A 17,979-nucleotide genomic window follows, 5' to 3' on the forward strand; every position below is an offset into this window, starting at 1 on the left:
CAGTTATGCATCATTTTTGTCTCCCAAAGGTTAATGACTAAGTTGCCAATTGGGCCCTTATTACAACTTGAAATAAAATCAAACTAGAACTCATTAATTATTAACCCAAAACTTAATTTGGTCAACCAATTTTACAAAGGATTTGACCATTATTTAAACAAACTAATAACTTTAAAAAAATTGCAGCAAATTTGGCGCGTTAGTCCTTCTCCATTTGGGCCATGATGCAATTCACAACCTTAGTCTTTTCTACTTGAAACTTGGGTTTATATTCAAATAATATGGACAACAGTTGTTGAAGAGCTTCCTTTTCTTTCCTTGCTCTAGCCTTTGTCACAGGTCTTCCAAGTTCTTCAAGTGAATCTTTGTCCTTGTTCATTGTCACGTCTCCATCATCTAGCCTATAGCCTCTTTGTTGGCCTTTAACATGTCAATCAATCTTAATTTTTCTCCTTTTGTGAGTAAGTTACTAAGAATCATAGGTTTACCACCATTTTTTCCAAGGAAAACATATTTTAGGTATGGTGGTAGTTACTTCAATTTGAATGGTTATTGATGTTCTTATGGTCTATCTTTCAAGCTAAGCTCTAGTTTTTAAGTTGTAGCGGAAGAAGTTTCACTGGCCCTATCTAGTTCTTAAGAGAATTTACTAATTTCTTCCTCCTTTTTATCATTCAACCCTTCAATATCATTTGTAATAGCCTTTCTCCAAGGGGTCAGCCATTGCAACTTGTCAGCCAATTGAAGTGTCATCCATGTAGGTTGGATTTCTACATCTCTAATTCTTTTTAACATGGACAAAGGCATGAGATTTATACTTGCTCTCAAATCTAGTAACGCCTTTCACACTGTCAAAATTCCAATTTCACCAGACAGAGTGAAACTGTTAAGATCGCTTGATTTTTGGCATAGAGATTTATAGATAATTGTATTGCATCGAGCTTCCAACTCTACAATTTATTATTCATAGATTCTTCTCTTAATGGTTAGTAAATCCTTAATAAATTTGGCATGTGTAGACATTTACTTCATTGCCTCTGCAAAAGGAATGTTAATTGGCAATCTTTTGATCATGTCTAAGAACCTCATGAACTATCTTTCTTTATCCTTTCTTGATGGTTCATGTGGATAAGGAATGTTCATAATAAGAGGACTTCTCTCTTCATTAATCTTCTCCCTTTTCTTTTCCTACTTTCTATTATTTTTTCACTTTCTTTTTTTCTCTTTCTGTATCTAAATTTTCTATTTATTTACATCCACCTCCTTCTTATTTACACTATCAGTTTTTCAACTCCATCTTTTAGCTCACATTCCACCTTTTCCTCTTTCTTTTTCTCTTCTTCAGCTTCTTTCTCACATTCTTTTTGCATATTGTTACCAACCCCTTTACCTATCATAGTATCTTGTTTGGTAATGATGGTTTTACATTGTTCTTTGGGATTCACCTTTGTATTTGTTGACAATTGACTTTCTTGTTGATTAACTAACTACTTAGCTATCTACCCAACTTGTATCTCTAAATTCCTAATGGAAACTTTAGTGTTCTTTTGATTGGTAGATGAGACTATAATGAACTAAGTTAGAGCATCTTGCATTTTGGATTGCTTGTCCTACTGAAAGGATTAATGACCTTGGTAAGTTGTTTGTTGAGCTCATTTTTATTGAATGTCCAATTTTTTGTTTCCAGCCAAAGAATTGATATTTATCGTTCTTCCATCCTAAATTATGATTGAAATTATTGGTATAGTTGTTTAGCTTCCTTCAGATATTCATGAAGTTGGGATCGCAACCAATTCTTTGTTTTTCCTATCAATAAAAAGGGAAATAATTTGAGATAAGTTGCTTGTTCATCTTTCGCAAATATTCTCATGGTGCCACAAGGTTCATAAAAAGAACTTATATCCATGGTTTGGACATTTTCTTAATAAGGACTTATATCTTTCCCAAGCTTCAGATACCAGTTCATCAGCTCCTTTTTTAGAACGTGGCAATAGTCAATTTAGCTCTTTCATATATTGAAGGTGGAAAGAATTTGGCCAAAACAAATTTCTCTACCTAGCTCTTCAAACTCTGATTGGGATGAGATTGCAACCAATTCTTTATCTTTTTCTTTCAATAAAAAGGAAAATAAGCTGAGATAAGTTGTTTCTTCATCTTCTACAAATATTCCCATGGTGGCACAAATTTCATAAAGAGTGGACAAGTAGTTCTAAGGATCCTTATGTTCTATCCCTATAAATTGATTGGATGTTATAAGTGAGAACAAGGTAGGCTTCATCTTTACACCTTTTGATGGTTTGACTATACTTGAGAAATGTCTTGGCCCCTACTACTGAACATATCTCAAGAACCTTTTTTGCTCTTCTCTTTCTGCCATTGGTTCCTGTTGAAAGTGATGAACTAGATTTATGGTGGATGTTCCTTCCTCTCCATGTTATTGTCTTAGTCTTTCTTGTTGTTTCCTCTTTTTGATCTTGCTATTGTTCCTTCTTGTAGTTCTTTCTACTTCAAGATCAAATAGCATGTTTTCTTCTCATTTTCTTTTTAGCATAAAAGAGTAACTCAAGAACAAGTGAGCAGAGTTGAGAAACTTAACAAATGTAAAACTATAAAATATATGTATAAATTTACATTCAAATCAAAAAATTATTATAACTAATGAATTATCTTAATACAAATCCCTGACAATAATGACAAAAAATTGTTTGGTCCAAATTGTTTGTTTAAATTTCCAACAAGTGCACTAGATCAATTATAACACAAACAAGGTAATATCCACATGAATTTATTTAGAGAAACAATGGTTTGGAGTAACAAAATAAAAGCATAACTCGTTAAAGATTAACTTAAATGGTACTCATAAGCATGTCGGGATTGAACTTCACTAATTTTCTACTATACTGTTACTAATTCACTACATAACAAGTTCATTACTCCATGTTCTTGAAAGTAATAAGTTAATTCTAAATTAATTTCTTGACTTTAGACCCTAAGGATATTAGATTTAGTGTGATTCCTTAACTCTTGATTAAATGACTCCTTGCATTAAGAACGAGTCTTTATATGATTTAATTAGAGCTTTAATTTAAATTAGTTTCCTAACTCAATCCAAATTTTGAAACAATATGAGTGATCAATTCATCCAAACAAGCGAGTATGAATCAAACCATTAACATTTAATAAAGTACTAGAATGTATAGAAATCAATATCGGTACAAAGAATCAGAAAAGTTTACATTCAATCCTAACACAAGCACAAACACAAATTATTTTTTCGTCTGGTATTTTTTTTGGCTTTTTACGTCTGGCCTAAGTTATGTAGATTCGAGAAACGTAAATTTATGTCTGTTTATGTTTGTTAAAATAACATATATAAATTTATATCTGGTGCTTAAATAATATACGTAAATTTATATTTGAAGCAAAGAGGTCATACATAAATTATAGCCTACATTTCTCCCATTTTAGTGCCAAAATTTATGTTTGTTATGGAATTAACACATGTAAATTTACATTTGTTAATCTACCAACAAACATAAATTTATGTGTGTTAATGTCATTACAAATGTAAATGTTGTAGTTCTTTTTTCTTCTAAATTTTGTTGGTTTTGGCCTGAAACCAAAACATTTTCCAGAACAACATATATATTTCTCATATAACATTTACAGTACATTTAACGAAGTCAAAGTAAATATATAATGAATAAAAAGGATAACTAACTTAAAGAAAAAAAATACTCAAAACCTAATCTGCTTCTTCTTCTAAATATTTGAAGAAATAAATTGTTCAATCTCTTCTTGTTTCTAACATGTTATTCTTTGATATTGGGAGGCATCATCAAAGTCTAAAACAATGATACAATGTTAGCATGTATAGAGTTCCTCAAATCATACAATTCATGAACAAGTTATAAGTGTTTACATACCTCTATCTAGTTTCTAATGGCTCTAGCCTTAATAATAGTTTTCATCCAATCCATGGTATAATACCCACATTCAAAAGAACTATTTTGCTTATTTCTCTTAAAATAACAAAAGGAAAAATTAATATCATATAACTTCCACTAACATAAAAAGAGACAATTAATGTCTACGAACGTCTGATGCACAGAAATCAAACATAAAAAATGATCGATGGCAAACTTGTAAATAAGTAATCAATTGTTTACATTTGGCGCCCTAGGGTCAAACATAAATATCGTTGTTTACGTCTGATTGCATGTGTTGCACGTAAAGTTATGTCTGACGCCCTATAGTCAAACGTAAATTTACATCTGAGTTGGCCTAGTCATATGTAAATTTATGTCTGACTGTAGGGCCTTAAATGTAAATGTTAAAACTTTTATTCTGGTATTCTTCTCTAATGGCGTCGTGATTGCATGAAAAGATTATTTTTTCTGCTTTTCGTAGTGAATGGAGGGGATAATGTTATCAAGCCATTTCAAAGGTTTGTTTATCCTTTGATTCCCTTTTTGTGTGCCTCAGTTTACGTGATTCTCCATTTTCTTTCACGAAATGTTGAAACCCCTAACTTGTGCAGACGCGGTGGAGGACGGTGGTTGGTGATGTCAAACATAGTGTTTAGTCCACCTGCAATGGCCATGCGATGGTGTTTTCACCAGCTGTAGTGACCATGCAACGATAAGTCTTCTTCCAAGAGCAGTGCCTACGTGAACCACCATCCATGGTGGTGTGCAACGAGTGACCTCCCAAAATACCCATTTTTTGTGTTTTCTATCAAGGTTAGATCTTTTCAATTGATTTTTTATATATACAAATTAGTTTTGATTGGCATTAGTATTCCTAATTTTTGTCTTGTTGATTGCATTCTAATCCATTGTATTAATTTTGTCATGTCTCATTATTTTTGCAATGTTGAGAGAGTTTCTTTGAATAGTATATAAACTGTTTTTTACTTCTTTTATTTATTAGATATTTGATTAAATTTTATTTTTGTTTTACATTAGATATTTTATATTAGATGTTGAATATTTATATAGTTTTATGTTTATTATATGCTTCTTTAATTTATAGATGGATTGAGTGAACCTTAGCTCTTGCTTAATATTTGGTGCAATTGGTTCAATTTAAATCATCTATATTAAGTCTTGAAGTGTTCGATCGGACAGTTTGAAAAAATTATTATTCAAAATTCGGTAAAATTTTATTTTTGATTTATATTAGATGTTGAATGTTTATATAATTTTATATTTATTATATGCTTCATTAAATTATAGATAGATTGAGTGAACCTTAGTTCTCGTTTAAGATTTAGTGCAAATGATTCATTTTGAATCATTTGTATTAAGTTCTGAATTATCCTATCGGACAATTTGGAAAAATTATTTTTCAAAATTTGGTAATACATGTTCGTTGTAAGTGTATTCATAGCTTTGATAGAAATTTGGTTACCATTTTCTCTTGTTCTCTGGATGCATACTTGATTGTAGCCACGAATGACCACTTTCATTTTATGCACTTCGGAGATTAATGCGAAACGCTGTCGAAATTAATCAAATTTATGATAATAGACTTTTTCATGTACATGTTAACGAATTATGAAAAATATTTTTTTCGAATGGGAAAGGCTCCATCTTTTTAGAGAATTAGAAATTTGAGAATGGTAGAGTTTGTTACCAACATTTTTTTCAATTTAACTAAAGTTATAGCATCAAACCAATTACTAAACAAAAGATAAAAAATGTTCAATTTATAACTCCAAAGGTTAGGAATTAAGTCTATAAGTTAATTAATATTTATACAAGTTATATCTGAGAATAATTACTCTCTTTGCTATTTTAGTGTAACAGGCAAAATAGTTCTTTTGAATGCGGATATTATGTGATGCATTGAATTAAAACTATAATTAGGACAAAGGTATATTTGTAAACACTTATAATTTATCATAAATTGTATGCTTTGTGGAACTTCACACATGCTAACATTAAATTATTGTTTTAGGACTTCAATAATGCCTCATCATTGACAAAGGATGACATGTTGGAGATAAGAAAAGAATTTTCTTCTTATTTGCTCAAACAATTGCACAAAGATTAGGTTTTTAGGAATTTTTTACTTTCACTTTGTAATTATTTTTATTAATTAGTTATATGTAGTTTGACTTTGGTAATTGTACTTTAATTTCGTAAGTTAAAAGATATAATTTGTTATGGACCTTTTCTGGATTTTAGGTGTTGGTTTTATGCTAAAAAAATGAATATTAAAAAAAAACTAACAAATTTATGTCAGATTGTGCATTAACTAACGTAAACCATTGACAAAGGATGACATGTTGGAGATAAGAAAAGAGTTTTCATCTTATTTGCTTAAACAATTACACAAAGATTATGTTATTAGGAATTTTTAACTTTCACTTTGTAATTATTTTTATTAATTAGTTATATGTAGTTTGACTTTGGTAATTGCACTATTAATTTCGTAAGTTAAAAGATATAATTTGTTATGGACCTTTTTTGAATTTTAGGTGTTGGTTTTATGCTAAAAAAATGAATATTAAAAAACCTAACAAATTTACTCAGATTGTGCATTAACTAACGTAAATTTACGTTTGGTATACAGTATTAAACATAAATTCTACCACATGATTAGTTGTAAAATAGGACAAATTTTATGTCTAACTAAAGTCCAACGCATGTAACCTCATATCTAGTATTTCATGTCAGGCGTAAATTCACTTATGTTCTTTTGTCAAGACGTAAATTTACGATTCCCATTCCTACGTCTAACCTAAACTAGACGAGAAAAGCAAAAAGCGTTGGACGTAAAAAAACCTTTTCTATATTAGTTTTTTATACAAAATAATTAATTTAAGGCATGACTTATAATTTGTAGATTTCTTGGTCTCCTATGCACTAATTGGTTTGTCGTTGCCACAACTCTTGTTAAATTGCAACACGTTAGTCATAATTATTATATACTAATTGGATGTTATGAAACTTGTAACATTACCCTTTAATGACAAACAATCATTTGAACCTAGGTATTATGGGAAGGTACCACAATACCTTAGCATGGGGACCATTTGTTTCTTCATTAAATTGTGATAACCCACATGTTGGACACACCTTCAATGCAACAAACTCGTCTCTATTCAATACATAATCATTAGGGCATGCATGTATCTTCTTGTACTACAAACCCATTAGACATAGAATTTTCTTTCCTTCATAGTTAAGATTATGTAACGTGTTATTTTTTGAAATCATCTACTTTAACAACTCTAACAATTATGTGAAACTTTTATTTGTGCATTCATTTCTTGCTTTTAAGCTAAATAATTTTAATGTTGCCGACAATCATGTCTAGTAAGCACATCTTGGGTACAATTGTTCCTCTAAATCAGACTTCAAAGTATCATATAAATTAGTTCTTCCAAAAATTTCCATGTTCTCTAAGTGATCACATTCAGTTGTTTGTGATGTTATGAGATTATCTAATAGTTTTCCATACCAAGTCCAAATTGCATGACTCCTTACTATACCGAAGATGAACTCACATATTCCCCCCAAATCCTGACATATATGATTCAAATAATGAACACAAGGACAATAATATGTCCCATCACAAAGATTATGTGTTCTTGAGTGTATTGCAAGAACTTACAAACTCCATTTTCATATTATTCACTGACGCGACATGCATTCATCCAGTTTCGATCCATACTACGTTGACAACAAATTCCATCATTCTGAAATTTTTAATTCTCACAAAGTGGTGCCTTACCCATTTGGAAAAAATATTTTTCATAATTTGTTAACATGTACAGGAAGAAGTTTATATTTATAAATTTGATTAAATTTCGGTAGCATTTTGCATTGATCTTCGAAGTACACGAAATGAAAGTGGTCACTCGTAACTACAGTCAAGTATGCCTCTGGAGAACAACACAAAATGGTTTGAATCAAAATTTTATCACATCTATGCGTAAATTTAAAATGTAGACATATTGTTGAGGGCACCCTACATTTGTTTACGCACTAAAAGAGAAAGTGAAAGCAAAAGAGGTGCGAGGGTTATTTTAAAAGTAATTTACATCTGATATTTCCCCAACAAACATAAATTTTGACAAATTATTTATAAAAATGTCACCGCACATTTTTCACCTCTGATATCTACTAGTCAAACGTAAATTGGCTGACGTAATAGCCTATTTTGTATTACTGATGATAATTTACTTGCTCATGACAATGGATTTGACTACAAGCATTTGGAGTTATCGTCCCTCTCCCATGTCTCTTACAAATGATATTACATTAGGTTTCTTAGAACAGTTCTAAAGACAAGCAAAAATCAGTATCTCTAAAACGAAACATGACTTTATTTTTATAGAAAATTATAACACATCTCCAACTCTAATTATGGTGACAAACTCTTGAGATTTCTTGTCTTTGAGGGTTTTCTCCTGGCTTAGGCTTCTATTCTAATGGTCAGCACTGGAGATTTCCTCCCACTGAGGGTTTTCTTCAAGGCTCAACTTTGTGCTCTAGTGCTCAAGGTTTCCTTATTCTGAATTTTTCCTTTACGTGGCTCAACACTGATATCACTACTCAACTACAAATGTCATATTTGAATTCTTTATTAACCACCTTTTAGTGCTCAGTGTCAGATTTGGAGTTCAGCATCCCTTGATTCCTTGAAGAGTTGTTGCAAATCATCAAAAATTCATCAATTTCCTACTTTTGTATTTCTCAATACCTCATTCTATAACTCAAAGCTAAAGGGCTTTGATTTACTAAAAAATGTAACAAATTCATGCATTTTAAGTGTAAAAAACATATAGCAAAACAAGTAATTTAGACAATTGTCACAAATATTTTTTGTTAGGTGAATTCGATCCACATTTTATTTCTTCTTTAGTTGGTTTTGTTGTTTTTATGATAGTTTTTTCAGTCGCAGTATATAATAACATAGTGTTACTAATGTAAAGTGTGATTTTTTCATTGGTGTGTGTTTCTAAATATATTCTTATAGTGTCAGCTTGGCTAGTGTGGCTAGGCAACTAGATGTAGCTCTAAGAAAAAGTGAACCACTATAAAATTTACTGTAAATTTCTTCCTCCCTCACTCTAAGATTCTAAATCTTAAAAAATTTATGATAGCATCTTGAACTCGACCTTCTATTTTAACAATCGGTATCAAGAGTTAGCTCTTAAAAGGTTCTCAAAATTTGATCTTGTTTTTCTGAAAGTGGTTGAGAACAAGTTTCCTTTTACTAAGATGTATTTGAAGGTGTTAACTATCAAATTTGTAAGATTAGAATGAAATTCATAAATCTTTATGGAGTCTAGTGACGAAAAGATTTGAGACACAAATTACAAATAGATCATTCATTCCTGCAATAATGAATTTGTTGAAAAACCTTTGAATAATTCGTTGGGTTAATTATGTTTTTTGTCCCTCAACTATTGCTAATTTTTTATTTTAGTCCCCCACCTAACGTTTGCACTAATTTAGTCCTTGACATTTTGAATTGAATGAAATTAGTCCTCAATTTTAAACTCTGTTAGTTTCAATTGACAGCTTTCAAACGGAAGGCCACGTCATGCTCCATTTAAAGTTGAGATAAAAAAATTTTTGCACGTGGTTATTTGTTTGGGTAACGTTTTAGTTGAGTTAAAAAAAATTTACACGTGATTATTTTTTTGGGCAACGTTTTAAGATAGGGAAATGTTTATAGTAAAGAGGAATTTGGGTAATTTGTGAAACCCTAAAATTTGGTTTTCAGGATTGGAGCCTTGATTTCATCTTCTTCAGAAAATCTGAAACCCTTGTCACCTCTCTTCTTCCTCGCGCGTGGACAGCCAATATCGGGACGTTGGATCTTGTCGCTGCTTGCCTCCAACCGGTCAGAGTTGCCGTCATCGTTCATCGAGGCCGTCGCCGCCAACACCATTTTCTTCCTCCGAGAATCGTGTGAGGGTTTGTTCCTTGCATAACTACCGTTGCGCCCTGCTCCACTAGCACTGCCACAATGCGATCTAGAGAGGTTCCTTCTTCCTCAAAGTCTATGACCACCATAGACAACTGCCGCAACACCCACCACAGGTGCGCCTTGCCGGCGTTGACAACGGGCCTGCTCCTTCAATTTCTGTCTTTTACGCGAGGGTTTGCCTCCTCCGTGCTTACTTCCACGTGCTCTTTTCCCAGCCACTACGACCTCCATGTTAGCCAGCCTCGTCTGTCACCAACGCCCTTATTGGATATTTCACAACCGAAGAACACCCTTCTCTCTTTACTGATTCTCTCCTTTTGTGGTTATTAATTGTTGATAGTGAAGAGTGATGATGGGTTCATTGGTTATGGGCTCTATTTTTCTGGTGTTGGTGTCGGAATTTTAAATGAATGATGCTTGTTGGGTTCTATTATATGATTGGGAGAATGGAAATTGAAAAAATGGAGAAGAATGAAAAGTGACGTATCAGAGGTTCTAAGGTGGTGTGAGTACTGTGTTTTTTGTTTTGGTATGGAAGATGATTTTGATGATTGGCATGATATGAAATTGGCAATGGTCTTGAGTTGGTGATTCAGTGTGTTGATTTTGGATGAATAAAAATTAAGATGGCGTGAGTGATGAAAAGGCGTGGAGGATGACCATGAAGGTTCGCAAAGGATGAAACTCTGAAACTTTTAGATGATCTTAGATCCATAAAGAGGTTGTTTTCGAATATGAACCTCAAAGGCCAATAATGATCCAAAAAAATAATCACGTGCAAACAAAATTTTAACTCAACTTAAAACGGATCATGACGTGACCTTCCGTTTGACAACTATCAATTGAAACTAACGGAGTTTAAAATTGAGGACTAATTTTATTCAATTCAAAACGTCATGGACTAAAATAGTGCAAACGTTAGGTGGGGACTAAAACAAAAAATTAGCAATAGTTGAGGGACGAAAAACATAATTAATCCTAATTTGTTTGAAGATGAAAATATGAAAGCTCAATATGATTATTTGTCCAAGAAGACTATAACATTTTCCTCAAATTTTGACAAGTTTTTAAAGTTTCTCAACACAACTCTCTGAAGAAAATGTGTAACATTCTTGAAGTTACACGTAAGGAAACAACAAATGTCAAAAAAACTAGTAGATTGTGCAAAATTAACATATTATAAGAACAAAAAATTAATATATTGCAAGACTAAATAAATTAACAAAATGAAAATAAAGAGGGGTATTTTGCAAATATTATTTAAAATAATAATTTATAAGAACCAAAACTAAAAAAAGTGATATATGAAAAATATAAAAAAATATATGTAAACATTTTATAGTTTAAGAAATCTGATATATAATTTGTTCCACTTGTTATCTTTCAATAAATTTACTCATTTACTCGTTTTTTGCAATTTATTAATAACTATAATTATAATAGTGGATTGATAATTCCTAAAATTAAAATACAACAATGACATCTCTACCAATTAAAGTTCAAAATGAGAACATTTTAGTTTCCAACATTTTTTTTCAAACAAAATTACAATAGCCGCTTTGTTTATTTCAATTATTATTAGTTTTTTGTTTATAATTTTAGTGCAACCTATGTGATTAATGTGTCTATACCTACTTCAATTACATGGATTACTTCTAGCCTTTCTTCAAGTCAAATCTCCCATTGCTTTACAATTTTGTTTATTTCTTTCAAAAAAAAAACATTTATTTATTAAAAGAAAAATGTAAAACATCTTCCTTTATAACCAAAAATGTATATTAATCAATAATTTCGAAGAATAGATTTTCGGTTGCGGGTTAGCAAGATTCAAAATTATTTGTTAAATAAATGGTTAAACTAATAGTGTCATGGGATAATAAAAAGACTTCGGGAACTATACTACAATTAGGCTTTTACTTCCTGCACTTCCACAATTTCTTAACGCACCCCTCAAATTTTTAAAAGGACTCTTTTTTCCTTAAAAAAAGTGACTTATAAATTACGTATTTCAAAAGTTTTTTGGGAATAAGCTTTTCAAAATTTTCAAAACAATTTCTAAATTAAAATTTTCAAAACATGGTTTCTGGAATAAAATTTGCAAAACGTATAAAATGTATTTCAAAATAAATTTTCCAAAATAAGATTTCTGAGAAAAACTTTTCAAAACTCATACAATGTCTTCCGGAACACCAATATGAAATGTGTTTCACAAAGAATTTTGCGAAAAGACTTTTCATTTTTTTTTCTGGGTACCCTTTTTCTTCCTCTGCGGTGGTACTGACAGAAGAAGTGTGGTGCATTGCTAAAGGGTGTTTGAGTCTTTTGCTAATATAGAGGAGGTGCAGCTAGTAACTGTGGGGTACAGGAAGCAATAGCCTACAATTTTTCCTTTTTTACAAATCTTGACATAAAACATAAAAGTTTTGATATATAAAAAGCCTTCGTGTCAAGTTGAAGTCAAGAAGAATTTTTAAAATCTCTCAATTGTACAAATAAAACTTTTATTTTTAATGGCTGCCAAATTGTATCAATATAAACAATGTTTTAATGACCAACATCAGTTTAGAAAATTAAGAAAATGTCTGAATCCATATTAAATATATGCAATACCAATCTTCCATTATATCAACGCCATGCAAAGTAAGACGAGAGAGACTGCATACTACCAACATAACAACATCGATAAGGTTGAAACTTGTGCCATAAAATCTTTATCATCACAACACAATATTCTAAAGGGCACCGAGAATTTTTTAAAAATGGCCTAATTGTGTTAAAAATGTTGACGAAAATCAAATGAAATTATAACATGAACAAGCACTAAACTAAGGTCACAGCAATATATCCATATAAACCCACTTGCTACTGCTTATCCTTGCTATGTTCAGCAAAGTTACCACTGTAATCTTCACCAAGCAGTGCATTTAGAGCATCTTTTAGATCAGATTGATTAAATCCATAGTCAGTATTATTTCCAAACCAAGCTAAGTCAAATAAAGCATCAGGACGCTGTGAAAAATCAACCTGTTCCGGTTTTCGTTTCTTCCTGGAACTATTTGGGAACCAGGTGAGTGCTTGGTCCTTATCATCATGATCTGTCAAACAAGGGGAAAGCCAGGTTAATGAAACCACTTAAATATGATAGCATTCCATGTTTAAGTAATTGGTATGGAATGATATGTTATTGTGTTACCTTGAGTGGTTTCAATTGATTGGGGTCCATCTACTGAACTTATAGGAGTGTAGTCAGTCATAACTGAAGCAGCCGATTGACCTAAAGGGGAGTTTGATTCCCCTTGCTCATCCCATTCTGTCTTATAGGGATGATTCAAGGTTGAACTCCCAGCTGCTTCATTGGATGTACCGGTTATCACTGGGAAAAATAAATCAGTATTTGAGTTCTTCACGCTCTTCGAGTTGTAGACTATTGCATCCAGCAAACCACTGCTTTGTGGAGAGATGAGATCTGATGGAATAGACTCAACTGGAGGAGACTGAATCAAGGTATCTACAGACTCAAGTGATGGAAGCGGGGACCCATGTGTGACCCAGCTACCATGTTGAGTTTCTGTATATTGGAGTGAAGGGAGCTCCAACTTCCTTGCCCCAAATAAGGGCACGGAAGAAGAGACATTGCCATTTAACATGGCATGGCTGCCGTTTATGTTATCACCATGAAACTGATTACTGGTGTTAAGAACAGGATCAAAAGGAGGATAGAACCTAGTTTGGTCACCAGTATAATTGCCATACTGATCAAATAGTGGGAGAGCATTACTTGTACAACTACCAAAACTATTGTATAGAATTTCTGACTCCCGGCGACGTTTTGAAGGATAAATTGTTGGGAACAAATAAGATGAATCCGAACTTTGCTCAAACATGTTTTCAGGCATATCAAAAATTCCTGGTACCTGTGATGGATCATGATGAAATTTGACAGTCTTCAGATCCATTTCTGGTATACCAAATTTGTCCGTTTGTGAGAGATTGTCATGCTGGGATGCTTCAATATTCAAGGGACCAATATTTTTACTTTCTTGATTTCCATTAAGTATCCGCTCACATATTTCCGGAGGGTAGATTGGTAAGCCAGCTCGTTGCATTCTTTTGATTCTTGTGTTCCAGTAGTTCTTGATTTCATTATCCGTACGCCCAGGCAACTGAAACAGACAAAAGCAGTAAACACATTTAAATATCAGAAAATAGAAAAGGCAAAATTACATTGCTCACAATGAGAAAGAAACCAAGGTAATGTTATAGAGAAGAGTATAATTGTCGCTATGCAGTTGGTACTTTCCCTTCCACCCTTTTACGCTCTGTGCATATGTATATGTGTGCAATCTCACCTTAGAATGTGACAAGAAGCCTGCTTAGGTTGATGTCCAAAAGATTATCACACTGGCTTTATTCATACTCGGTTGATGCCAGCCATTATCAGGCATGAATTTCAGTACACAATTTTGTTTATTCTTTCTCGGATAGAGATAAGGTTTTCAACTGGGGTAAAATATTGTGTGGTATGTTTCAGCAATAGTGAGTGCTACACTATCATGTACATAATATGGTAATAGTACTCATCTGCATAACCCAGTACGTAGGAAATTTCTCTACTTTTTTTCTTTTTATATCTATACATTTCTATCATTCATGTTCCTTTGTGATTATTTCTTTCCTCCTTATATCCCCTCATCAAAAAGTTTTAGGGACAAAGGGAAGACAAGCTGAGAGTACGTTCTGCATGAAAAAGTGCTTTCTTACTTGGTCAATAATTAGATGCAAAATGTTCTCTGTTCATCCACATACACAGACACTGAGCAGATGCAAACTGACCATCAAAATGCAAATATCATTTTTGCAAAATTTTACCCCGAGACACACTGTCCAACAAAAACAAGACCACATACCCATAAAATAAATCCATGTATAGGGTAGTATACCAACCTGCAAGCTATAGATGCCCACCTCCAATGCCTCACAGATTATAATCAACCTATATTAACTCCTCTCAGAAACAAGTTAAAAATGTATGCACTAACATGTTTTATGTTTTCAGAATCCTTACAGCTTTCATAACTAAAACCTCGTGAAAGCCTTTAATTGGTACTTACTTAGTGATTGGAGTTGAGAGGAGGAAAAACCCATAAAGGTTCTTCAACCCAATCAAATAACCTAGTTTTACTATCAGATAACTTATTAATCATCACGCTAATATAACCAACAGAATATTCCAACCTTACAAGTTCATGATAAGAAATATAACAGGTACAACCAAAAGTGGAGATATGTAGTACAACTGAAAGTTATCCGTTAAAATGGTATAACACAGGACCATAACTTTATATGTTACAGGAAAATAATGCCAACAAGTATTGAAATATTAATGTCATTACTAGATTGCAATGATATTACCACAACAAATTCAGAATGCATATAATACAGGAGGATCAAAATCATCTGAAGAAAAATTCATTAAGCAAGAGAAAAACTACAGATTTGCAAGTGTCAAGAAGAAGGAATAAGAACTATCCAAGAAGGGGGCACCATGCAAGAATCATGAAACATGATAACAATTAAAAGTACAGTGCTTAACTAGAAGGGTTTGAATCACAGATTCTGAATCTGAAAATCTGTGAAGAGGACACCAAGCATGAAGAAATCATGATAGCAATAATACAAACTCAGTTCTCTAATTTCTGACAGCAAACACATCCAAAATCCAGAGAATAATGTATAGCTGCCATTGAGTCATGACCCTCCCATATTTATACTTATGTTTATCTTGACAAAAGTAATATTATATTATATCTTATTAAAATAGCATTGTCCATCCCAGAAATTCATCTCTAGTGTCTTAAGTCCTCTCCTTGCCAAAAATCAAAGATATAATAAGACATGATTATGTGGGATGAGCTTCTTCAATAACTTGGCTTCATTAGCAGAATAAAATGACAAAACATTGAAAGGAAGTGACAGCTCTACAAACCTCAGAAGCCATTCGAGCCCATTTGTTCCCCATTTTAGCGTGGAGCTCAAGGATTCGGTTCTCTTCCTCTTGGGTAAATGCACCCTTTTTCAGATCAGGTCTCAAGTGATTCGCCCACCGTAGACGGCAGCTTTTCCCACAACGGGCAAGTCCTGAATACTTTTGGACTGCATTCCAATTGCCTTGTCCATGCTTATTAACATATTCTAATAAAATTGCATCCTCTGCTGCAGTCCAGGGGCCTTTCTTTAGAGGAACTTCTCCTCCCATGTTACCTCCAACTCCAGCTTCTTCATCTAATGATGATGACGACTTACGACCTCTGTATATCTTCCGATCATCACCCCCACTAGTCACGCTACTCATGGCTGTCAATATGCCTGAAAGAGTAGATAGGAGTTTAAAAGTTTTAGTGGAAAGGGTGAAAAGCTACAACCTAGCATCTCTAAACCTCAAGAAATTAGCAGCATGGTTTAGATTCTCAGTTTTTAACTATGCATGTAAAACTATATTTAATAAAAACATTTGTGAAGTTCCAAAATCCAAACTGACATGGTGATCAATCAATTCAAGGATCAAAATCTAGGGAAGTCAATACTTCCACAGTATCTATCACTTTCAAGAATTAAACCAGGAAGAAAAATAATAAAGGCAACTAGTACCCCAATTTCAGAACCCACAGATAAACTTAAACCAAAACCCAAAGATATTTAAAATTTTCCAGCACCAAAAGTAGCCAGTACATAAAAAAACCTATGAACACGGAAATAATATATGATTAAACAAAAGCTGTCCATATATGAAAACTATTGTTGTATAAATCAAGCAGATAAGTATAATTAATCAATCATCTGAGTACCTGGAACAATTATAGCAAACAAAAGTCGCAATTGATTAATAACAGAGTTTGCAAGACAAAGATGAAATCCATGGTCCCTGTCATTTATAGTAATAGTTCAGCATGTTTCAGTCATGAATGAGAGAATTGAATATGGAATTGAACATAGCATAAAAATGTCAATTTTTTACAAGATACACGCATGGAGATTCACCTGAATAAAATGATTTCCAAGTCAAACGAACCTGGAATCTATAACGAGCCAAAATTCATCAGCGATGCTCTTTGAAATTAAGAGATTGAGGTAAGAACACCACTGGAAATGGGAAATAGAAAATCAATAACCCTTCAACGTAGGACTTCTTTTGTTTATATGCTCAAAAATAGATCAATCCTCGCTGAAGAAACCATGAATCTTGGAGAAAGCAACAAGAAGATCTGGAATCACAACCCGCAGCTACTCCTGAGACAGAATCACATTCTTGAATCCATCACTGAACACAGCCACACCCCATTATCCCCCAAAACAAAGAAAGAAGAAAAATTTACATACTTGTGAGAAAATCCCGCAACTAGTGATCCCAAATCGAAAATTGGGATTCCAGAAGAGAAAAAACAAGAGAATAGAAGAAAAGCCCACAAAGAGATTTTAGAAATGACATGAAATTGAAATTGAAAGTATTGATTATTATAAACCGAAGGAAAAGTACAAGTACAGATCCACATGCAAAGGAAAGAAAAGATTGAGTTTGAAGAGAAAGAAAGAGAGAGAAAAGAGTTTGATCAGTACGTTGAGCTTATTTACATTGAGCTTATTCACACTAGTGAAATAAGAAAAGCTTTTTTTTCCCACATTGTGCAATTCTTCATTTTATAGATTGAGAAATGCTTATTTATTTTACACACTAGGAAATGATTTTCTTTTATATATTGGGAAATGATTATTATTCTTATAAATAAATATAAAAAATGACCATTTTACTTAAGGTGATAAAAATGAAGAATTTATAAAAAGCCCTAATACCAAATTGAAAAGATGTTATTATTTAAAAAAAAAGTGAAAATTATTGTTGAAAATGAACCTAGTTTTTAGGGGTTCAAATGGCATCTAATGAGAAAAGCAAGGAGAAATAATAGATAGGATGAAATGACTACTATCTTATAAAAAAAAAATCTCTCTCTCATGAGTCTCCCTTCTCTCTCT

At 32.5% G+C, this 17,979-nt stretch overlaps 1 protein-coding gene across 5 annotated transcripts; it reads right to left on the reverse strand.

The window, feature by feature from the left end:
- Nucleotides 1-12,574: 12,574 nt before the first annotated feature.
- On the reverse strand, nt 12,575-17,606 carry LOC114186807 (transcription factor MYB33-like). Of its 5 annotated transcripts, XM_028074832.1 has the most exons (6): nt 17,329-17,605; nt 16,990-17,238; nt 16,797-16,873; nt 15,938-16,317; nt 13,145-14,114; nt 12,575-13,046 (listed from the first exon to the last, which is right to left on the reverse strand). In XM_028074832.1, exons 4-6 carry the CDS (start codon nt 16,301-16,303, stop codon nt 12,814-12,816), a joined length of 1,569 nt encoding a protein of 522 aa, XP_027930633.1. In that variant the 5' UTR covers nt 16,304-16,317; nt 16,797-16,873; nt 16,990-17,238; nt 17,329-17,605; the 3' UTR covers nt 12,575-12,813. The 5 variants fall into 5 exon arrangements, with proteins under 5 accessions (XP_027930633.1, XP_027930634.1, XP_027930632.1 ...); XM_028074833.1 differs by having other exon boundaries at nt 17,021-17,605; XM_028074831.1 differs by having other exon boundaries at nt 16,990-17,605.
- Nucleotides 17,607-17,979: the final 373 nt, after the last annotated feature.

This window comes from Vigna unguiculata, chromosome 6 (genome assembly GCF_004118075.2).
Source record: "Vigna unguiculata cultivar IT97K-499-35 chromosome 6, ASM411807v1, whole genome shotgun sequence".
Taxonomy (NCBI): Eukaryota; Viridiplantae; Streptophyta; class Magnoliopsida; order Fabales; family Fabaceae; genus Vigna; species Vigna unguiculata.